This window comes from Gouania willdenowi, chromosome 6 (assembly GCF_900634775.1).
Source record: "Gouania willdenowi chromosome 6, fGouWil2.1, whole genome shotgun sequence".
Classification (NCBI taxonomy): domain Eukaryota; kingdom Metazoa; phylum Chordata; class Actinopteri; order Blenniiformes; family Gobiesocidae; genus Gouania; species Gouania willdenowi.
In genome coordinates this window covers 10,544,529-10,569,182 of record NC_041049.1, presented here as the reverse complement: position 1 = coordinate 10,569,182, position 24,654 = coordinate 10,544,529, and the positions used below count along the sequence as shown (strand labels likewise).

At 37.0% G+C, this 24,654-nt stretch overlaps 1 protein-coding gene across 1 annotated transcript; it reads left to right on the top strand.

The window, feature by feature from the left end:
• The first annotated feature begins 1,124 nt into the window (after positions 1-1,124).
• Positions 1,125-23,841, top strand: lrguk (leucine-rich repeats and guanylate kinase domain containing). Its single transcript, XM_028450481.1, has 21 exons — positions 1,125-1,449; positions 1,554-1,607; positions 1,779-1,874; positions 3,520-3,601; positions 3,688-3,788; positions 4,017-4,098; positions 5,008-5,132; positions 7,354-7,497; positions 7,571-7,651; positions 7,744-7,830; positions 10,461-10,567; positions 11,092-11,214; positions 11,391-11,487; positions 13,934-14,047; positions 15,081-15,282; positions 16,893-17,015; positions 17,706-17,869; positions 18,667-18,755; positions 20,667-20,729; positions 22,687-22,802; positions 23,597-23,841. The coding sequence occupies exons 1-21, from the start codon at positions 1,291-1,293 to the stop codon at positions 23,839-23,841; spliced, it is 2,454 nt and encodes an 817-aa protein (XP_028306282.1). The 5' UTR covers positions 1,125-1,290.
• The last annotated feature ends 813 nt before the right edge of the window (positions 23,842-24,654 follow it).

Genomic DNA, 24,654 nt, shown 5'->3' with positions numbered 1-24,654 from the left:
GAGACAGCAGACAGAGATCCTCCTCCAGCGGCTGCTGCAGCTAAGCAACATATTTTTTCTCATAAGCAACATATTTCTCCACTCAGCCATCAGATTGTTTAATAAAGCACTGAAAGACAAGTCTTGGTGGGGATAAACTTGACTCCTTGCTCTCTTTCTATAATAATAATAATAAGTGGCTCTTATATAATGTTTTATCATAGACTCTCAAAGCGCTTTACATTGATGTGTATTTTTCTTTTACTTTACACACAGTCGTGGTAAGCTACTATTGTAGCCACAGCTGTCCTGGGACAGACGGACAGAAGCAAGGCTGCCATGGTGAACCATCAGTCCCTCCAACCACCACGAACACTCACACACCACATTCATACTAGGCAATGTGGGTAAAGTGCCTTGCCCAAGGACACAATGACAATGACTTGGCTGGAGCGGGATTTGAACACCCAACCAGGCTATTGAATAACCCACTCTACCACTGAACCACGGTCATCTCCTGTAAATAAATATAAATGTCAGTGTGTGTGGGTTTTTTTTGTTTGTTTTTTGGCTGTTAGCTTAACTTTAACGTTCTTTACATTCATTCAATCAATCAATCAACCAAACTACATTTATATTGCACCTTTCTTACATTTCCAATTGTAGATCAAAGGGTTTCACAGAAATTTGCTGATGTGATTGACAAAAGCTAAAAATTACAACAAGGTTTAGAAACTAATGTAAATGAAGCAATTTAATAAAACAACTTAAAAAGATGATACAATAAGAAAACTTTACATTAAAATAAAATTAAGAACCCTAAAAATTATAAAAATCCTAAAGCACTGCATAAAAGCCAGACTGAAAAAAAATGTTTCTATTTATTCTTTTTTTTTTTTTTCATTTATTTGTTGTGCTGTTGCTGTGATTAAAAAAATATCCAGTACCAGTCGTTTAAATTCCTAATAATTGAAATAAATTGCTGATAATCAATTATAAATGTCATAATGAAGTGGGGAAAATTATAAAAGGTAATGTATACTTGTATTTTCTCGTGGGTAACAAGTAAAAAATTAATACATAAAAACTACATTACCCACAATGCTATTTAGCGACAACGGTTGCTATGCGATCAGAGTGAAGTGTAGACTTTTTGAAAAGACTTTGAACATTATCTTCTTCTTGGCACCCACTACACTTATGACGTAGTAGTTCATAGTGTGCGTTATCGAACACAGTCCTTGTTTTTCACTGCTGAACATTAGGTTTCAGTGGTTGAAATATATCGATAGTATTAATTAGTAGTGGGTAATGAAGGAAACAGGGAGTGAACCGCTGTCTGAGCCGCCTGAAGAGGCATCTAGTCCCGCTAGTGAAGCTAGTCCCCCGGGGTCAGTGGGAGCCGCTCCCTCCGCAGGAAGAACTAGAACCACCTGCACCGCTGAGCTGGAGGCAGACGAACACATGGAGGTAAGTGGATATATTATATTTATATATTTACTCTTGTTATGTAGTGATAAACACTGTCATGAACAGCAGAGGAACGACTTCTCTCCCCTCATTTTGTGTCACAGGTAAAGCAGGTAACTTTGTGCTCGAGGTCCGCGGAGGGAAAACTGCACAACAAGGTTAATAATAATTAGGTTATTGTGTTCATCACTGTCTGCTTTTAGCTATAGGAAGCTAGCATGCTTATTGTGACTTCATACTTTAACATTACTACGTGTATAGTTTATATATATATATATGTGTGTGTGTGTGTGCATAAAATCCTAAATTAAACGTGTTTAAATTAACAGAGAGATGGCGTTTTAACAGCTGAGATGGTCTCAAAAAGTGTGTCTCAACTTGGATACATTGGCACTGGGAGGCATTACCACAACCTGTCCCTGCATGTGAGTAAAACATCCATCCATCCATCTATCCATCCATCCATCCATCCATCCATCCAGCTCAAACAAAAATAACAAAAACACACACAAAAAGGACTCCAAAAAACACAAAACAACAATACAAATACACACAAATGACTCCAGTAACACAGTGCAACAACAGAAATACACAGAATTGTAGAAAAATACATAAATAAGACCACAAAAATACACAAAATGACTCCAGTGACACAGCACATCAGAAATACACAGAATTTTAGAAAAATATCTATTAAAGACAATAAAAATACACAAAATGACAAAAAAAAAATGTACATATAAAGGAGAACACAAATACCCAAAATAACAGAAAAAAACATAAATAGGACAACAAAAATGACTTCAGTAACACAACATCAGAAATACACACAAATGATTCCAGAAGCAAAAAAAGAATAACAAAAAAAAAAAAAAACACAAAAATGACTCCAGAATATTCTACATATACTACATTTAAATAGGATAAATAAATTAAACTAACCTGAAAAATACCATCAAAACCAATAAAAACCAATTGTACTATTGAAGTATAAAATAATTTAAGTTCACTTCAGTTCTTTTTTAATGTCAGTATTTAGTTCTGTCAGCTGTTGGATTGAAGTGCTGGAGCGGAGTATGGAATGGACTGCTTGTATCAGAGCGCTTTAGTCAGAGATATTTGATGGGACATCCCTAATAAGTGCAAGTAGTACCTTGTTACCACTCTTTCTGCACAGTTAGAGGAAGAATCTTTTGTCAAATTCAGGTGCATTGAAGAAAAACCTGCAGAATTACTGACCTCCAGGACCAAGTTTGGACAGCCCTGATCTTAAAGGGATCCTCCACTGTTTTTTCAAATGTAGCATAAAACCTTTGAAATGTCCTTATTAGAAGATCTACGCCTTGTATTCCGCCATCTTGAAATCACGTGATTGATGATGTCACACGGCCCCATTTGCCTGTAAACATCCCATTGTTTTCTATTAGAGCGAAGCATTCAATCTGTTTTTTAGATCATTTAGCAGCTTTTTCAGTCAAAATGACAACTTGTGCTGCTTTTGGTTGCACGGAAAAGTTAAAGATGTCGATGTAACCTCTTTTGTTTACGGAAAGAGGATAAAAACAGTTGTGACCCGAAAAGTAATCTATGACCACAGAGGGAGACCGTTCCAACTCTGCATTTAAGTAGCAGACAATGAAGCAAAGAAGAAGAGCTCTCCTAAGGGTTATTTACTCTCCCATACGGTGCAAATTAATGCGTTTTGTTAGGCATAGATCCTCTACTAAGTACATTTCAAAGGATTTAGGCTACATTTGTAAAAACAGTGGAGGATCTCTTTAACACTATCTACCTCAAAAACCTAGTAAACACACACGCATACACACATACACGCACACACACACGCACCGATGATGGAATATTTCCACCTACCCACCATGTGGCCTCCTAAAATCACATAATTTATGTAATTTATGTGTCCTTGAATTAACCAGATAGCACCTGTTTACAAGGTGAAATATTCTTTAAAAATGTAAAAACTGAAGGCAAACTTCTGACCAACTCCTTTGTATCCACTCTTTTGTGTCTTTTTGTTAAACTAAGTTAAATATTGTCTTTCCTCATCTCTAGCATCATGATCTTCGTGACATATCTGTGTTGTGTAAATACACCTACCTTCAAAAACTGGAGCTGGCACACAATAAAATTAAAGGTGAATTCTTATTTTTGTAAAAGACATGAATTTGATGCTTTGCTGCATTTTAATAAAACACTGTCTCATTTTTTTCTGCGTGCAAGATTTATCCTGCGTGAGCCACATGCCCTACCTCGTCGTTCTGGATGCTTCTCATAATGAAATCTCCGACTTCTTTGAATTTAAGCCACCCAAGAGTCTGAAGGTAATGCAGAACCTTGAGATGACAGGATAAGGCAACATTTGATGGGTGTTTGGGGCTTTATTTTCTGCTGCTATTCCCTCAACATGCGTCTGAATTTCCATAGCCACCTTTGAAGACACTCACAAGGCGTTTACTAACCTTGGATGACTGTGAACTTTAATAAATAGTTTGTTGTCTTTGGTGAGAGTTTGTAATATGCTGATTTATTATTATTTTTCTTTCCCTCAGGAGGTCAATTTCTCCTACAACAGTCTGACAAAAATGAAGGATCTGGCAGCATTTTCATCCCTCAGCAAACTGGATTTGGATTGTATCCCTGCCAAAGAGCGTTTGCATTCATTTGCTTGCATGGATTGTTTTTATACATTTATTTTTTATAAATAATTTAGTACCTTTTCAAATAAATGCACATTCTTTCCATTTTCCACAGGTACGGAAGGATTAGGGCCAACTTTGATGATGAAAATTATTTTGGGCAAAAAAAGAATAAAGTCAAAATGACGAGATTAAAGTTGAAATTTTGAGAATGAAGTTGATAAATCGTGTCAAGATTGAAGTTGAAAAAACGAGATTGAAGTCGAATTTTTGAAAATGAACTCAAAATACAATATCGTGATCAAAGTCAAAGGTTTACTTTTAAAGTCAAATCTACGGAAGCTGACGAGGGCCAATTCACCATATATACAGTATATATACACAACAGTCTTCATCAAAACTGGCCCTTTTCTGTTTCTATACAGCTGCCACCTCTTCCAAACTGATTTTTCCTTCTGACCAGATCAAGTTTTTAAAATAACTTCAAAGTCCTTAAAAGAGATTACAACACCATGTTTACGATCTAAAAGAGAAATAATCTCTTTGCTATTAAATCCAACTTTGAAGTGTAGTTTAAGACGGTCACGCTCTGCTGTTTGTTGTCATATGGTGAATTGGCCCTCGTCAGCTTGACTTCATTAGGAGACCTTCGACTTTAATCTTGACATTATTTTTCAACGTTATTCTCAACATTTCAACTTGAATCTCGACATTTCAACTTTATTCTCGACAATTCAACATTATTCTCAACATTTCAATTTTAATCTCGACATTTCAACTTTAATCTCGACATTTCAACTTTAATCTCGACATTTCAACTTGCCCAAAATTATTTTCTCAATCAAAATTGGCCCTAATCCCCTTCCATACACAGGTGTTTCAATCCTTAACTGCTTTTTCTCAGATAATAACATCTCTGAGATTGCTGGTCTAGAGCATTGCTGCATGCTCACTCACCTCAGCCTGGCACACAACAAGATCTCAAAGATCAGCGGCCTGGACAACCTGCCCCTCACACACCTCTGCCTGGCACGTAGCCTATACTATACTTTAAATCTTCTCTTATTTACATACAGCCTAAAGCTGGGGATGCTAAAAAAAGTGTATAAAAACTAGTGATGCACCAAAATTGGCCACCGAAAATTTTCGGCTTAAAACCAAAAATGTACTTTTGGGTCATTTTTGTTCTTTTTCTCACAAAAACAAGCCGACAGGATTGGGTCAAGTTAAACATGTTTATTTTATTTTCACATTGTTTTATTCTTTGAAACATTCATATTACTTCATACAATTGCAATGTTTTAATTTTAGTGAGGTTAGTACACATTTGTAGCCATAAATGCCACTGGACTAATAACTTGCATAATAATTTCTTTCGGTGTTTCGGATTTGGCCAAGAATTTTCATTTCGGCGCATCTCTAATAGAAGCTAGGGTGGGACGATATACAAAGTTTGGACGATACACGATACTGGACTCACGATAACGATACAAGACGATATTTTTTAGGAAAGGGGAAAAAGCCTAAAAACAAGTTGAAGTTTGAAAAATAACAATGCGTAACTGAATCCAACTTTCAAGTAAAGTGAAAATAAAAACAGGGACTGAAAATTCATGCCAATCTAAACTTAAAACCAAATAATTCCTATCCGTGCATGAACTTTGTATAACAGGATTTTTTTTTTTAAACATCAAACTAGAGCAGTCTAGACAGCCAAAATTTAAGATATGGACATGTTCTTATTCAACAATATTAGCATGTTGACATTTTCTGGCAACCATTGAGAGCTTCGGAAATTGAATCTGTCGTCTGCAGTTGAAAAGACACGCTCACTTAGACAGATGTAGAAAGGATGGAAAGCCTCCCCCGCCTGCAATATCGCAATACCTCTCATTACCATCAACGATACATATTGTGACGTTTTGTTATTGCGATATCTTGTTGCATCATAAATGGAGAGAGATGTTAGCGGGGATTTTTCACGATGCATCATGGGGTGGTTGAGTATGACTAGTGTTCCCATCGTGCATACTTTAAAAATGTCCCGATAGTATACATCCGAGTATTTCTCACATACTCAATCTTTTTATACTACCTAATGTGAACGTACTACGTACTGATTTTGACGTCAGACGTAGTATAAGTAGTATACGTTAGTATGGCATTTCGAACACAGCCCTAGTGTTAAAACTCAGCATCTGCTTTTCGGTGTTGTGCTCCGAGAGCAGCAGCTGCTGGTGTTAAAGCGAGCCAGGCCTGAATTAGGCAAACACTCACACACATCACAGTAATTCAACAGCTATCTAATCTCATCTCATCCCTGACCCCTCTTCCACACACACGCCACCTCCCTGAACAGCACGGCACTGTCAGCACCCCCCTGTTCGCTCGCCCATCACAGTGCTGACCTGAAGCTTCAAGGGACCAGCAAAGTCACCCCCTCACACACACACACACACACACACACACAGACAGCAGCCCTCTGTCTGCCAGGCAACTAGCTTGCCAAGAGTGGATGGAGAGAGGCCAGGCGGCTGGCTAACAACTTTGGTGAGAATGGCGTGAGAATCAGGCGGTGGGACCTGACAGGGGAGGAAAGCCAGGCTCTGGTTCTGGAGCTAGTTATAGCGTGCTGCACCAGTGCTCACCAGCTGTTGGGCTGTCAGTCCTCACCTGTCAGGATTTAGCAGAGGTTAGCCTCCCATCCAACTCACCACTGAAGGGCGAGAGAGAGGTTCCATTCCTCCATCAAACATGGACGAATGGCATGTCTCTAATATTACTTTTTCTGAATTATCACCTTACAAACTGTTAGTTTAAGGTCCCCCTTGTGATTGTACAGTCATGGGCTGTGTTCAAAATGGCACACTCCATACTACACACTACAAACTTCATGAGTATATACTGTCTAGTATCTACTATATATTATAAGTATGATTAGGATGATGAACGTTCCCACTGAAGTATACGGTACTTCTCAGTTTCCCAAGATGCATTTATAACCAAGAACAACAAAAACCTGAAGCACACTGAGGCTCAATATCAAATATTCAATCATGGGGCGGTCGAGTATGAATAGTGTGCCCATTGTGCATACCTTTAAAATCTTTTGCATACTATCTAATGTGAACACACTACATACTCATTTTGATGTCAGTCTTAGTAGGAATAGTACACTAAGATGCGATTCCAAACACATGCCTAGTTTGACATTTTTTTAAATGTGTTCTTTTCGCCCATTTGTTTCCAGAAGGGGAACAAACTGGAGAACACTGAAGGTCTCGAGAGCCTAAAAAGACTTCGATTTCTTGATTTATGTCAGAATGGCATCACCAGTCTGTCTGGCCTCCAGAGCTCCCACCTGTTAGGGACCATAAACCTCCAGAAAAACCTGGTATGTAATCAATGAAATCTCTTTCTTCCTTTTTTGTAGTCAAATTAAAATGGGTTTGTAACCTCTGTTGCAGATTAATGAAAACGAAGAGTGGAAACACATTCGTGATCTACTTCTATTACGAGATCTCAATCTGAAGGAAAATCCAGTGCAGGTGATGACAGAAACAGCTCTACAAAAAGTTATATCACAGGTAAAATCAGTTATGTAGGAAATCCTATGTGTTTTTTGTTTTTTTTTCTGTAGGACCAACCTGATTACAGACCGGCAATCATCTTCCACCTTCAGCATCTAAGTGTGCTGGATGGAGAAACAGTTACTGCAGAGGAAAAGGTGAAACAAACTCATATTTAAAGTGACAAACTGATGTTTTTGTACATTACTTTCGTGTAATAATTCTAGCAAGTTCTTTTTGTCTTGTTTTTAACTTATTATTATTATTATTATTATTATTATTTTATTGCAAGTCAAGCAATACATGTAGAAACCAGTGACGTGCCGTCAGGGTAGGCAAGGTAGGCAGTGCCTACCCAAGGGTGAATTGATATTTTGATTATTTAATTATTATTATTATTTTGTGCGTTTCATAGCCCAAATGACTAAACAGCGCTATTAGGGCTGACCTGGCTCAGGTGGTAGAGGGTCGTCTTCTGATCGAGAGGTTGGGGGTTAATCCCAGTACCTGACTATGTGTAGAAGTGTCCTTGGGCAAGACACTGAACCCTAAGTTGCTCCCAGTGGTCGACTAGCGCCTTGCATGGCAGTCCTGTCCCACTGGTGTGTGAATGTGAGAGTGATTGGGTGAATGAGCTGATATGTAAAGCGCTTTGGGACTGCTTCAGTGTGGTTATAAAGTGCTATATAAATCAAGTCCGTTTACCATTTCCTGGAACAGCTGCACAGTCTTTTTTTTTTTTTTTTTTTTTCGCTCCGCTGTAAGGCAGAGGGAGGCCACGCCCCCTCCCAAAGGCACGTCGCTCCTCTGCCTCCGTTCCATTGCGTGATTTTACGTGTTTGCGCATGCGCAGTCATGTCCCCAATATGACATCCATTTACGCGTAAAGGCAGCGTAGAGAGCTGCCTTTGCACGTAACTGCGCTATGCTAAATGCTATACGTAAGTTCACGGCACATTAGTGAATAGATGACACGTGACTGCTGCTGCTACGTTCTCTAGCTAGTGGGCGGGATAACACTACAGTGTGGATGACAGCGCTAGAGATGATAGAGAAACTTTGTTTTGAGGAAAAACGACAGCTTTTAAAAGATGGAGACCAACACCTGAGTTACCAGAGCTTCAGCAAAGGTAAGGTCAGAACATGTTTCATACTATTCACAGTGAATGGAACAAAAGGAAGGATTGGCTTTGTGGATGCTCCTCACTGAGGCTGTTCTAAGTTGTCATTTTTTCCGTGTTTCTGTGTTTCCAACACAAACAACAGATGCGCTGCCGTGTCATGAGATATATCTTGTTGGGAGAGTATGGAGGCTATATTAAATAATTGTTTGTTTCTTTAATGGTGTTTATGATATAGATTTTGTTTGATGGCTAAACACTTGTTCATGTGGATCTTATTGGGTTTTTTTCTTTCTTATTATGAATTTTATATTTTGATAAGCACATTGCGATGACTTTGTTGGAAATTGCTTTATACAAATAAAATTGATTTGAATTGAATTAACACTTGCCAGCAGAAACATATGAAATTGTCATTGGTGGTCTCGATTTGCAACGTGCTTACCCAGCCCTAGTGGTCACGGCACGTCACTGGTAGAAACACAAAACAAAACAGAAAAACAAAGTACAGGACGATAGCAGTTCTACAGTAGTTCTATAGTATATAATCTATACATATGAAACAAAAGGAGGATGGGGTAAATGGAAAAGTATTAATGAATCATTATTGCTTTTAGTATCACTATCATCATCATTGCCGCTGCCACTACCACCCCACCAGCCCACCAACAGCGCCAGCTCAGAAGGATCGCACCCCCCATCCCGGGCCCCAAGGCCCCACCCCCGAGCACCGTTGCTCCTTTTTAAATAACTAGTGCAGTGCCCGTAGGAAGTATGTATTGCTATAGAAAAGTGGGAGGTTAAGCAGTTTTTTCATGGATGTTTTACATGGGAGCTTTAAGACACACACACAATTTATTATTATTATTATTATTATTATTATTATTACTCACAAACATTGCTCACTGAAGACACCTGCCGGTTAACATTTACGGGGTGTTTGTTTTAAATATTACACCCACTTTAGTCATTTTTAAAAGCCCTTTGTGCAGTCACTCCTGTAGTTTCTATGACGACCTGTCAACATTGAGCTGTTCTAAGAAAACTTTATGAAATAATTCATGAACGCTATTATTGCAGTCCAAACAAATCTGACTTTGCACACCCTTGAACCAAGCAGCAGCCATGTTGAAAGTCTCAGGTCAATCTGAGCCTGATTCGTAGAGATATTTTAGGAGCAGACACACACACACACACACACACACACACACACACACACAGACAGACAGAAAATGTACTTTGATCTCCTGACATGATACATTTCCTGAAAGAAGTTGTCTGAATTAAAGAAAACCTAAACACAGTGTTTTTCAACCTTAGGGTCGGGACTCTATGTGGGGTTGCCTGGAGTTTAAATTATTTTCAAAATTAAAAAAACACCCAATCCAAACAACTGTCTTTTATATTTTAACTTTGCCAAATATAAATCTATTTAAAATATAATGCACTAAAAAGAAAAATCTGAGCTGGCACAACTTGTCACTAATCTTGACTACTCTGTATTTGTAATACAATGTAATAAACATGGTCAAAAACTAATCCTAGAATAAAATGTTTTTGGGGTCACCAGAAAGTCTCGATACCAAAATGGGGTCACAATCCACAAAAGATTTTGAACCACTGCCTTATATGATGTTTTTGTAATCAATCACTGGTTCCAATTGCAGGTTTCATCCATTAACAAATATGACCCTCCTATGAATGTGGTGGCAGCTCGTGAACACATGACCCATTTGGTTTATCAGCTGATGCAACCTCAGGTCCTATATGACAGGTTTGTTTACAAATATTCAGGTTTTTCTATTATTCTCAATTCAAAACATGTTTAATTGTTGTTATTTTTGCACAGAGCAACTACAGTAGCTACAGTTAAAATCAGGCCAGTGGTCATAATTGTGCATTTCTCAGAAAAACGAGAACATTTTCCCCCACTAAACTTAGAAAGCTATTTATCTGCACAGTTTTTCTCGTGCTCGCATTATCTTCTTTTATGAAAAAGTGTATCTCTCTGTATCAGCAATTTTTTTTTTTCTTTTTTAGAAAACATCCATCATCAGCAAATAAAAGCTGCAACTTCAGTCAATTTACCATTACCCCCCACCCCCCCTGTGCTTACTAGAAAGCACATCCATATTACCCACAATGCTCTGCTTTATATTGATTTCACGGAGTGCCTCAGCCTGGGGATTTGCTGCTTTTTAAGAGAAAGAGAGAGGTCTGAAGTTCAGAATGTAAATGGGGAAAGCAAAGTTAATAGAGGTGTGTGTGTGTGTGTGATTGTGTGTTTGTGTTTTCAAGCAGCACATTACCTGGTGCAGACTCTCCATACCCCATGCTGGTGCTGACGGGTCCTCAAGGCTGTGGGAAGAGAGAGCTGGCTCACAGATTATGTCAAGAAATTAGCCAATATTTTGCCTATGGGTCAGTCCGATACCAGTTTGAATTCATATTGCAAAATACTTTACTAGCCTTCTTGTTTGGTGGGATTTTTAGGAAATGTACGACTATGGTGTGAAAGAAAAATCTTTCTAAAGTACCAGTAGTATCATAAGCATTTCCTGTGGTTATTTCTGCTTCCTTCTTTCTTTTTTTTACAGGATTTGTCACACTACACGAGGGCCCTACTATGGGGAGGAAAATGGGACAGATTATCATTTTGTCAGTGAAGAAGAATTTCAGCACATGATTTTAATGGTAAGTTAGCATAAACTAATTATTTGCTTCTGTTTTTTATTTACACATGATTTAGGACAATTCTAAACACTAATTGTATGATAGCTTATCAGTTACTGGTACTTTTAGTCAATTAAAAAAAAAAATCTTTATTATTTACTTTTAAGACAGGGGTACTCAACCTTGGGGTCGAGACCCCATTTGTGGGAGGGTGTCATCAGATGCTTTCAGGGAACTTGAACAATTTCAGCCCATTTTTGCTTATTTTTACCCTTTTTTCTGCAACTACACCAAACTTGCCATATTTGAATCTATTTTCATCACTTTTCCTTCTTTTAATTAATTGCTACACTACTCCCATTTCTGCCACTTCTCCATCAAATTTCAATGCCTTTTAAGCACAGTTTTTCCACTTTTAGGACATTATAGGCACTTATAAACCCTTTCCACCACTTTTCCCACCTTTCCACCTCTTTTCACGATATTTCATGCATATTTTTGCCATTTTAACCACATTCACGATTTGTCATGCCCATTATTTGCCAGTTTTAACTAATTGTTCCAATATTGACACTTTGAACCCTTTTTACCACTTTTTCTATCCGTTTTTGGCCACTCTTCAGGTACAGTGGAGGTCCCCGGTCTCTGGCACCTTTATTTTTGGGGGTCTTAGGCTGAAAAGGTTGAGAGCCACTGCTCTCAGAGAATGGGGTAGCCCTTTTTGTTAACCCGATCAATACAAAATTAGGAGGAATTTATAAATTATAGGTTAATAAATACAAAAATGAATAGTGTTTGGTGGATTTCTCTTAAACTAACTTTATCTTGTCTAAAGTGATACTTTTACTGTATATGTAGAAAAATGAGTTAAATTGAATTTTACTGCAGGCTGTTATCAAAGCTTCTTTCCAATATTTTAACTTGGTGTAAACTGACATGTACGACCAAAGCTAATGAAGCAAATGCAAAGCCTAAAGCTTAGCATGTACTCAAGCTAACCTCACGTTCAATTTACTGACTTTACTTCCCTAAAAAGCCCAGCAGTGAGTTTTCTTCATTAAAAAACTGCTGCTGACATTTGTGATTTACACCTAAAAAGACGTGTTCAAAGCTGATATCAGTGCCTGTTGTTTTCTACAGTAACCTTTAAAAACTAGACGCCCCTCTCTCTGTTTTTAATCTATCCCTGTCCTCTGCCCCGTGGTTGTCGGGTTCCAGTTCTATCCAGTTTTATTGCTACCTTGTCCTTCTCCCGTTGCCCTTTATGCTCTCATCATTACTAGTCAGCTGGCCTCTTCAATCAGTTGTGATTTAATGTAACTCTCAAAACCACTTCTGTCAGCTGTTATCAGCAAAATTATCCCCAATCAGTGCTCTTCTAATCACACACTCACACGTTCAATATTGAGTCTGACTTGTCATCATTTATGTGGAATTTAAAAAGAAACAACTAAAAAAGAAAGTAACCTAATGTTTAAATGTTTTTCATTTTATTCATTTTTTCCACAAAAGCAATTTATTTGTAATGGTGTCTCCATATTGTTGTGACTATCTTAAAATGAGTTCCATTTCTTTCTGTATTTATTGTGTTAGAATGTACAGTAATAGAGTTAAAAAAATCATACTCCTTCTATAGTTGGTCATTATTTGCTAATAACATAAGAAAGGAAATATATTCTATGCAAATCCATTTGTATCTGGCTCTTGAAGCAAGATAAAAAAAAATACAACGTAAATACCCAAACAGGAGTGGGAAGAAGTAAAAGGTTTTTGAACTCACCCTAGTTTTAAAAAAAATGCATTTAAGAAAGAAGAAGAAAAAAAAAAACAATACTTTCTAAATGGCTTATAAATAATACAAAACTTCCTATGTGTCTACATGTGTAGAACCACATATTCACAATGAGTCACATTACCACAGGAAACAGTTAAAACTAAAACACAGGAGTAAAACATTATACGTACTGTGCATCATCATTACCTAATAGAACCAAGTCCTTCTGAAATGTGTGTATACCTTTTTGAAAAATGTGAAAATTTTAAAAAAATACTTTATTTAAGTCTCAAATAATGCATGCATCAAATATGAATGTCATTGTTTCAGGTTTATTTGTAAAGTTAGTTTTAAATTGGATTATTAGTTTTACAACAATGGCTGTTGTTTGGCAGTCAGCATGTTGACATTGATGAACAGCACAGGCTCCAAATGGCAGGCGGTCAAAGGTCAGAGGTCATGTGAGAAAAAAAACACAGAGATTCTTGCCCTCATTACCAGGTCAGGGGTTCAGATCACAGGTGAACAAGCAGCTTCAGGTGGTTTTCCTGGAGGGAAACGTACATATTTCCTAAGTTCTTTTTTTCATCAGATCAGTGTCACAACTATGATTACATCATGATGAATATCTGGCAATAAAACCTTCTTTGTTCCACTTATGACCCACTTTAAATGTCGTAAATGTGGTTTCAGGGCAAGTTCATTCAGACCATGCAGTACAGGGGTCATAACTACGGTCTGTCTCGAGACGCTATCGAGGAGGCTGCTAGAGAGGGACTAGCCTGCTGTGTGCACATGGAACTGGAGGTATGAGAACTCAAAACCTGCATAGAAGTGCATGAGGCACTAATATGACGTGTTTTTTTTAAAATGACATTTTTAGTCCAACTCAGAGGCAAGACAACTGATTTAATTCCATCTTCACACATCACTCATGCTATTAAAAACTGTTTATACTAGTGCTGGGACTTTAACGCGTTAATTGCGATTAATTAATGACAGAAAAATAACACACTAAAAAAAACAAGGTGGTGGTAGAGGATGTGGGCGGGGCTAGAAGAGGTGCTACAGATAGCATCGTCCGACCCAACTTTTGAACTGATATGTAGAAAGACAATTTCAAACAAAATTAATTTGTTTATTTCATGCCAACTGTTTTGCAATATTTAGTTTCACTTCTCTGGAATGTTCTGTACTAAGTTCTGTTTTTATTTTATTACACAAAAACACATTTGTTTTAGAAAGTTAACAAAAAAATCCTAAAAAAGCATGAACATAGCCAACTTAAATTTAAGTTTGTGCTTTGTGAACAATGCAATCATAATGTTCTTTGAATGATATCTTTATTTTGAACATATAAAATGATAACAGCACAATAGTTTTAAGAATTAAAAATGAAAACTGATGAATAACCCCCCCCTTTCAAAGAACATGTTTAGGATATTTTATTCATATTGCATATTATGTTAGCACTCAGTGATGAAAATAGTAAACACACTTTTGTTTTCATTGATTCAGTCATATACCAAAATCAATTTAAATTGAAAAAATGTTGCTTCTCGTGTCAAATAATGTTATGCGATGAATTTAGATTAATTCACTACAAAGTCTCTAATTAATTAGATTCATTTTTTTTAATCTCTTCCCACCGACTACTAGTTTATACACACTGAAGTCTCTTTTTGTGGAGTTATATCAGCTGTTTGCATCACTCTCTACTGCTGCTGCAATGCTGTGTTGTTTAGGAAACACAAGATTGGATTTTTTATTTTTAGGTGGAGAGTTGAGTTTTCATCTTGCTAACACAATCACATCTCTGACCTTCTCTCTGTTGTCGTAGGGTGTGTTCAGTCTCAAAAACACCTGCTTCGAACCTCGCTACGTCCTGCTCATTCCCACCATGGTGGAGAAGTACATCCAGCACCTGAAATGCCGAGGGCTGTACACTCCTGCACAGATAGACGCTGCAGTGTCTCGCATTGAGCTGTACGCCAACACCAACAGGCAGCGTCCAGGATTCTTTGACAACGTGATCCCCTGTGGTAATGAAAGAGTTGTCCTTTATTTTGTAGTAGAAGCCAACTGGAAATGTTAAATAGGCAACTGGCAATGCTAAAAGCAAAGTAATAATGCCCTTATTCCTGGAGGTACTACTGTAGACAACTTTCTGTGTAGTTAGAGGGTTAAAGCTTGTTATTGTAACAGTAAACTGGAGTTGAAGCTCATTACATATATATATATATATATATATATATATATATATTTAAATCAATCTCAGAAAAAAACCTTGTTTTAGAAACAGTAAAATTGCAAGGCAACATTTTATTTCGTTTACTCAATGTCACATAATTTTTGCTGCTTAATCTCAGAGAGGAAGAATTATGAATTAATAAACCAGTACTGGCCCACAGACTGGTAACAAGCAACTACGGTATGTATTTTAATTTAAACTATTCCTTATTTCCTTACTATAGGCAATGACAACAAGTCAGTATAGTTTCTTTATAAAAGGTTTATTAAACAGCTAATTTTCAACAAGCCAGAGTGTACCGCAATAATTAAATTATGATACTAGATTCGGAGCAGTTTGTAAGTATTACTGACCACACAAGAAGCCTGCATGAATGTAAAAGAACAAATAAAAATACACAAAATGACCAAAACATACAGAAAAATACAACAAAAATACACAAAGGACTCCAAAAACACACAAAACAACAACAAAATAAATAAATACTCAAAATGACTTATAAACTCACACAAAATGACAATTAAAACAAACAAACGGACTCAAAAAACACCAAACAAAAACATATTAAATTTAGAAAAAAATACGCAAAATGACTCCAAACGCACAAAATATGACAATGAAAATGAACAAACGATCCCAAAAACACACAAAACAACGAAAACAAATTATATAACAAAATTCTCAAAACACACACAAAACTACAACATAAATAAACAAAGGACTCCAAAAACTCACAAAACAAAAACACATTAAATGAGGAACAAAATTACAACAGAAAAGTAAAATAAATTACTCATCTCTGCTCTCTGATCCTTCCGCCCCTTCTGGTTTGGTGCCTTGATATTTTAACTATTTATGATACAGGAAGTTGCACCCATAATCAGGAAGTAAAAGAGCCAGGAATAAGGTGGAGAGACATTTCCATTCAAACTACATTACAGTATAAGTTGTAGATATGTTTGGTGAATGTCTAATATAATCCGTTTATCTTCATCCAGCTTTGACTATAAATTCAGTCTTTAGTGTGTGTGTGTGTGTGTGTGTGTGTGTGTGTGTGTGTGTGTGTGTGTGTGTGTGTGTGTGTGTGTGTGTGTGAACAAACACAGGTCCTAGTGTCCTAGAAAACCATTTCAAACCTCCATCATGTATGAAAGCTGCATCATAGCTGCAGAATAGCTGTGTTTTTCCCTCTGTTCTGATAGCACACACACACACTCACACACACACGCGTGAGCTGCTCTCCTAACGACATGTAACACACGTCCTCATTTTTATGCACTGCCAGTATAAGCACCTCATTATGCCCTGGTCCTCATCCCCATTCCTTTGATTCATTACTGTTTGATGGGAGTCACGTGTGTTTTGTTAAAGAACAGATTTGTCGTGCATGTTTGAGTGTAGATGACTGGGAGGAGGCCTTCCAGACTCTGAGGCGTATAATGAAGGAGTACCTGTTGCTAGAGGAGCAGCAGGAAAACGTGGATAACGACAGAGCGTCGCTCCACAACACGTCCCCTGGTGTCGGTGAGTCACTGATTGCAAAGTCAAGCTAAACTGAGGCTACACATACACGTTTATTGGATATAAAAGTGCATTCTTCACGGGTCCATGAAGCTAATATTTCAAATATCATATGCACAATTTACAAAAATAGTTTTGTATTTTTCTTTCATTTTGGAGAAATGCAAAAAATTGTCATTATATATTTGTACTAGTATCACTAGTAGACTAAAAACAGTCTACTAGTACTACTAGTGAGAGTGTACTAGTAGTACTAGTAAATAAACACATTACTATACTACTACTAGTGAATCTTTTGGCTTTGCTAGTACTAGTATACTAAAAACAGTTTATTGTGTATATATATATATATATATATATATATATATATATATATATATATATATATATATATATATACAGTATATATATATATATATATATATATATGGCAGTGGTATTTGTTTCATTCTTCACCAGCCAAAATGGCTAGTAACGCTGCTATATTACCTGCCAAAGTAAATTTTTACCCGCAATTGGTGGGTTGGCGGGTGTTTATTTATACTTAAACTGCTTTTCATACTTGATACAAAAAATCCAATTCTTTAGAAAGCCCTATTTCCCTTTTCTTTGTAGGCATTGTAATGTTTTTTCTGAACAAATTAACCTTGTTTTATACATTATTGACAATGTATATCTGTTTTTGAGCCACAGGCGAGGAGCCAGAGGAAAAAGCCCCTTCATCTGTGTTGTTATCAGCTACAGAGACCCCGGCCATATGCTCTCCTACAGCTCTGGACCCATCCAATCCTGCCTATAGATCATATTGTACTAAGATCAGAGCAGAACTTTTGTCTCAGAAGAGCCCTGCTCCTTTTGTGAGTCACGTTACACGCCTGTTCACACAAGCTATACAATAATAGCAACAATATATTACTCTCATTTACTAATCGGAATAAAAACTAATTTCTTGAGGATTATACCACAATATAATATTTTGAGTATATAGTTGTGATTTTATGAGAATAAAGTCGTATCCTAAAAACTTGTAATGGTAATGGGCCAAAAGGCTCAGTATTTCACCATGTGTGGAACCTAAAGAGAAGTAGAATCTCACTAAATGCTCAACGTTCTCCATAACGAATAAGTGACCGCAACACACACAAGATCCTATTTGTTCTTCAATTTTATTTTAATCTTGAATTATTATGACTTTAATCTCACAAAATTAAGATTTTATCAAGGTTTAACTTTATGCTCAGAAAATGACAACTTTATACTCGAAATATCACGACTTTAATCTTGAAATATTATGACTTAAATCTCATAAAATGACGATTTTATCAAGGTTTGACTTTTTTCTCATAAAATGACTATTTTCAAAAATATTGTGACTATAATCTTGAAATATTACAACTTTAATCTTGAAATATTATGACTTTAATCTCATAAAATTATGATTTCATTAAGGTTCAACTTTATTTTCATTAAATTACAACTTTATTCCCAAAGTATTACGACTTTATTCTCATAGTGCCCAGATTTTTTTAATTTTATTGTGGCCCTAATAAGTCATACTTTTATCATGTATTCTTAAAAAAAAAAAAAAAAAAAATGATAGTGATTCATTCACTCTGATACAAAATGTGTCTCTCCTCTTTCTTCCTGTGTGCAGGAGCTGGCCTCCATCAGGAGGCGTGAGCAGCTGGTGAGGGAGGCTGTAGTGGGGAGGAGTCCAGGAGTCTACAGCCAGCTCTTCAAAAGGTACCAATAAGAAGCGCGTACTCCACCGCTCTCCAGTGCTTAATTTGTAAAAGGGCACTCACAGCTGGGCCAAATAGGCTTTAATTGCCTCACTTGTTCTGGTGGCTTTTTAAATGATTGTTTAAGAACGAGGGTGAAGTGGCAGGTGCCCAAATCAATACAATCTTAACAGATTGTTAATACGATGGGCTCCTCTGACAAGGGCCTCCACTTACTCTCCAAAGTGCACCTGTCACCAGTTATGACTGCAGTCAGTTAGAATGAAGACTGGAAAAAGGCTGCACATGGCCCTCTCCATGCTAATGTGGTTAGCAATTTGGAGTACTCCAGTTTGGTTTAGTAGCGCTCAAATACACATTACGAGTGAAGTCAAAAGTGCCACTAGGACTAAAAGTAAAGCAGGCTTGTAATCGGAGGGTCGCCGGTTCGAGTTTTGCCCGGGCCAACACTGTGTGCCAATACTGGGATGTTGAGCAAGTCCTTTAACCTCCAACTGCTCCCCGGGCGCCACACCATGGCTGCCCACTGCTCCTCAGGGTTGGGTCAAATGCAGAGAACAAATTTTGGATATGCGTAAAAACATATATGACAATAAAAAAGGTGAAATCTTCTTCTACGAGAGCAAAGAAAAGCAGATTCAGGCTGGCCATTGGCTTTTGAAAATATTACAACCAGTCAGGGTGCTGGATTTACCTACTTCATTGGTCTATTTGTACTACTAGTGAATCTTTTGGCTATATTTTTACTAGTATTGCTAGTAGTCTAAAAAAAGTCTACTAGTACTACTAGTGAGAGGTTTAGTGTAGTCTAGTAAAAAAATCACATTACTATACTACTACTAGTAGTGCATTTTTTGGCTTTACTAGTACTAGTAGACTAAAAACAGTCTACTAGTACTACTAGTGAGAGGTTGAGTGTAGTCTAGTAAAAAATCACATTACTATACTACTACTAGTAGTGCATCTTTTGGCTTTACTAGTACTAGTAGACTAAAAACAGTCTACTAGTACGAGTAGTGAGATTTTGAGTGTACTACTAGTATTATGTAGTAAACAATTACATTACTATACTCCTACTACTAGTGAATCTTTTGGCTTTACTAAGCTAAAAACAGTCTACTAGTACTAGTAGTGAGATTTTGAGTGTACTAAAAGTACTAGTAAACAAAAAAACAGTATTATACTACTGCTACTAGTGAATCTTTTGGCTTTACTAGACCTAGACTAAAAATATCTACCAGTACTAGTAGTGAGAGTTTGAGTGTACTACTAGTAATATGTAGTAAACAATTACATTACTATACTCCGACTACTACTACTAGTGAATCTTTTGGCTTTACTAAGCTAAAAACAGTCTACTAGTACTAGTAGTGAGATTTTGAGTGTACTAAAAGTACTAGTAAACAAAAAAACATTATTATACTACTGCTACTAGTGAATCTTTTGGCTTTACTAGACCTAGACTAAAATATATACCAGTACTAGTAGTGAGAGTTTGAGTGTAAAAATAGTACGAGTAAATAAACATGTTGTTTTACTATAAGGTTTTTGGCGCTATAGTGTGTGAGTAGACCTTCATCAACACGACATGAGAGTTGAGATGAGATTATAACCAAATCCAGCACCCTGATTGGTTGTACTAATTTCAAACGCCAATGGGAATCCTGAATTTCCTTTGTCCCCACCCCCTTATTAGCATATCATGCTTACATGTAGTACTATTTGCTTCACTAATGTGTACTAGAGCACAATAAACCAAAAAGTGAGTAAATTTGAGTACTAATAACTTAATGGTTGATATCAATGATATGTCATATTTATGCTCAAACTGCTTTCCATACTTCACTACACAAAATCCAATGCTTTACAAAACACATTAATTTTCCCTTTTCTGTGTGTTTTTTTTCATCAGTTCTGCTCAAATTGCATCTTCAGCACTACACAATGCTGACCCTGACACATGTGATGATAGCAGGTAGTACTCACACACACACAAACCCACTAATATTAATCAACTCGAAGTTAAACAGGTGTTACTGTATGAAGAAAAAAAACATTAGGATGCAATGATGTCTTATTTGGTATGTCATTTCTGTATTTACACAAGTAGCTACGTAATACTTCATTGCTATGTGTTTTCACATGCGTTCCTTTAATTTGTCTTCATTTAACACAATACAAGCCATCTGCTTTCTCATTTTGTTAGTGTAGTAATATTTCACTGCTCTGTATGCAATGAAATCTATTGCAGCAGTACAATTTCAAACTAATTTGATGTATTTCACTGAAAAATAAGAATCCAGACGATGACCTGTGTGTGTGAAAACTGCAGCAAGGGAAAGTGAGTTGACGGCTATTGCAGTGGTGGTGGTGTGTGATGATGGATGGTCTGCGTGGGTCATTGTGCTTGTTCTGGCCTGGATGGACTTATATCTCCTCCCAGAATGCAGCAACTGAAGCAGGCTTTGTGCAGGCTGATGTTTAGCTCTCACTGTGGACACTATGATGAAGGAGAGATTTCTTTATGATTTCTCCTGCTGTTTGTGCCTCCTGCTCTGCCAGCAGCTGGAGAAGCACACTAAGAGACATCTACACAATAGAACCACAGACTGGTTGCTATGGGGCTGTCTTTTGCCCTTAGAATTAGCTTTGTGAGTTTATGCCATACATGATGCAACCTCCAGGCCAGGGATGGGCAACTTTTATCACAGTGAGGGCCGCAAGAATGTGATTTTGTGATCCAAGGGCCACATTATAAAATATGAGTAATAATACAGGAAAGGTTTTTGTATATCCTTGTTCTTGTTTTGTGAGTTTTTGAAGTCATTTTGTGTGTTGTTGTTATTTTGTGTATTTATGTTGACATTTTTTGTGTTTTTGGAGTCTTCTAGTGTTTTTGTTGTGTCATTTTGTGTATTTTTCTGTAATGTAATTTTTTTCTGTCATTTTGTGAATTTTTTATTGCAGTTTTGTGTGTTGTTAGAGCCAGTTTGTGTATTTTTAAAGTGATTTTGTGTATTTTTCTGTAATGTAATTTTAAAAAAAAAATCATTTTGCATGTTTCTTTTATAAGTCGTGTATTTCTTTTGTAATTTAAGTGTGTTTCTGGAATTATTTTGTGTATTTTTGCTGTAATTTAGTGTGCTTTTGGAGTCATTCAGTGTATTTTTGGTGTTGTTTTGTATCTATTTTAATTTATTTGTTGCATTAACATTGTGGGCTGCACATAATTAGATCGAGGGCTGCTTGTGGGCTCTAGGCTGCCTAATGTCCAGTGCCCAATTCTGCTTTGGGCACTGGTAAAAATGTTAAAAAAGTAGCCCCCAATGATCCTAAAACCAACTGTTACACCCCCTGGTGGATGAGAACCCCTGTCCTTAGGTGTGTGTGTGTGTGTGTGTGTGTGTGTGTGTGTGTGTGTGTGTGTGTGTGTGCGTGTGTGTGTGTGTGTGCTAATCCTGAGCCTTGTTTGTTTTTTTACTTTCTTTAAAACAAAGGGCATTCTGTTCAGAAACATGACCTGAATGACCTCATGTTCATTGAGTGAAAAGGATTGAGGACCTGCAAGCTGTCATCCCCCCCCCCTTCACTGTTACACACCCATACATGCCTACTGGCATGTGTAAAGTATACATTACTCACCACTTCAGTATTTTTATTTGAACTCAGACTGTCTACATATTCCCATCAATCAGAACTGGGTTGTGTCTGTACCTGCGTGTTTGGGTTCTTCTTACATAGTATTTGACCCTATGCACAAAGTCTTTCCACGTTGTGCAAAAAAGAAGTCACTCACACGTCATGAAATAACACTTGATACAGACTGTTTGACATAGTTTTGATATTGAATTATCTGATGTTTCCTTCCTCTTCATCTCCCACTGTTTTCTCCTCATTCATTAATCCCACGTTTTTCTCCCATTCACAAACAGCTCAGATGATGGTGGAAGTGTAGCTCTGTCTGTTCCCAGTTCAGCCGGAGCTTTGTCAGGTTTTAAGGAACCAGTAGATATTTCACTTCCGGAGCAAAGCCTGGACACATCGAAAGGTCAGTACAATTGTGTTTATGGAATTTTCTAACATTTATCTTTATTTTCTGTACTCAACACTTTAGTCTCAGCCAGGGGTGTGAAACTCATTTTAGTTCAAGCGCCAAATACGGACCAGTTCAATCATAAGTGAATAATGTGTCTAAGTTTGCACTTCCACTTATGAATGAGACATAATGTATGGAAGGCATCAACAGTATCTTACACTGTAAAAAAGAACTCAAAATAGCAACTTGCTCTACTATATTTTTAAGGTCTTATTCAGAACTAAAAAAATGATTTTCAGGTTCAATTACATTTGTATTGCCAACTTCTTAATATTTGTTCAGGCAAATTATCAATATTTATTGTGACTTTAATATTTGAGTTCTAGTAACTAAAAATTACAGAAAGTCAAAGTTGTTTTGCTTCATAATAATACTTTTTATATGTTTAATAACTTATGGTTTTGAGTTTTACAAACTAAAAATTACAAAATAGAAGAGTTGTGCCAATTTAATGTTTATTTTTCATTTTGAGAAAAATTGCAGGATTTTGGGAAAAATGGAAAGTTTTTTTAACAACAATTTTCAACTGATATATGTAGTAATTTACACAATGATTCATGTTTTCGCTGTCATTTTCACTTCCTCCTGCGGGCCAAATTGGATGCTCTGAATGGCCGCATTTGGCCCCCGGGCCTTGAGTTTGACAAATGTGATATAAGAGATTATACAGTTAAAAAATATATTTCAAGTTAATACATATTTGTGTGTATAATGTAATTTTCTCCCCTCCATTTTTCAACACGCAGGTCAACCAGTTGAAGCTCAGCATCCGACGACCAATGAACTTGCAGCCGTTGTGTCTCCCACCTCTGAGCGACGCCCAGGTTCTAACGTTAAGCCCATCCTCCCTCCGATACCAACCGGTCGCAAAACACCTGTAGCACCGAGCCCGACTCCTTCACCTCGACCCAAAACAAACACACCCACCACTGAGGAGGCAAAAACAAACGCAGAAAGAGATCCAACATCAGATCAGAATAAGGAGATGTGATCATCAGCTGACTCATTAAATATAAGCCTTTAATAGTAAAACCACATTTTTGTCTGCTATTTGTCCCATTGATAGCACTAAACTGTTTTAATGACATAACTCACAGACATGCTTGGATCATTTAACATTTCACCAGTGATGATATTAATGAGCGTGTAATTAGAGCCACGGTTGTAGGCTTCCCTTTGTAATCAAAAGCCACTGTAGATAGACGGTTACTGACACACAAACATAGCTTATATTCACATGGGGTATAACCACATGTAAAGGCTACAATATTGACACTAATTAATTCATTAAATTCTGCTGGACGATCAAACAGGACTAATATCAGATACTGTTGGTGTATTGCCGTGAATCTGACGATGGGATATGGTTCACGATTAGGATGTCAGGATACGGTATACAGTAGTTCCTTGTTTATCGTGGGGGTTACGTTCTAAAAATAACCCGCAATAGGCGAAATCTGCGAAGTAGTCAGCTTTATTTTTTACAATTATTTTACATGTTTTAAGGCTGTAAAACCCCTCACCCCACACTTTATACACTTTTCTCAGACAGGAATTAACATTTCTCTCTTGTTTAAACAATCTCAAAGTTCAAACCTTCGTAGATTTTAAAACATGAACCTGTTTTCAAACATACAGACATTGATGTCGAACGCATTCAGAGTCTTTGTTGATGATGACGTCACAGCAACACAGGCATTGGTCTGTTCACCCATTCAACCATGGAGTAGAAGCTGTGTGTGAGCACCTGGAGCTGTATGACACGACCTTTATAACCGGAACCGGACTAGGAAGGATTTAGTGT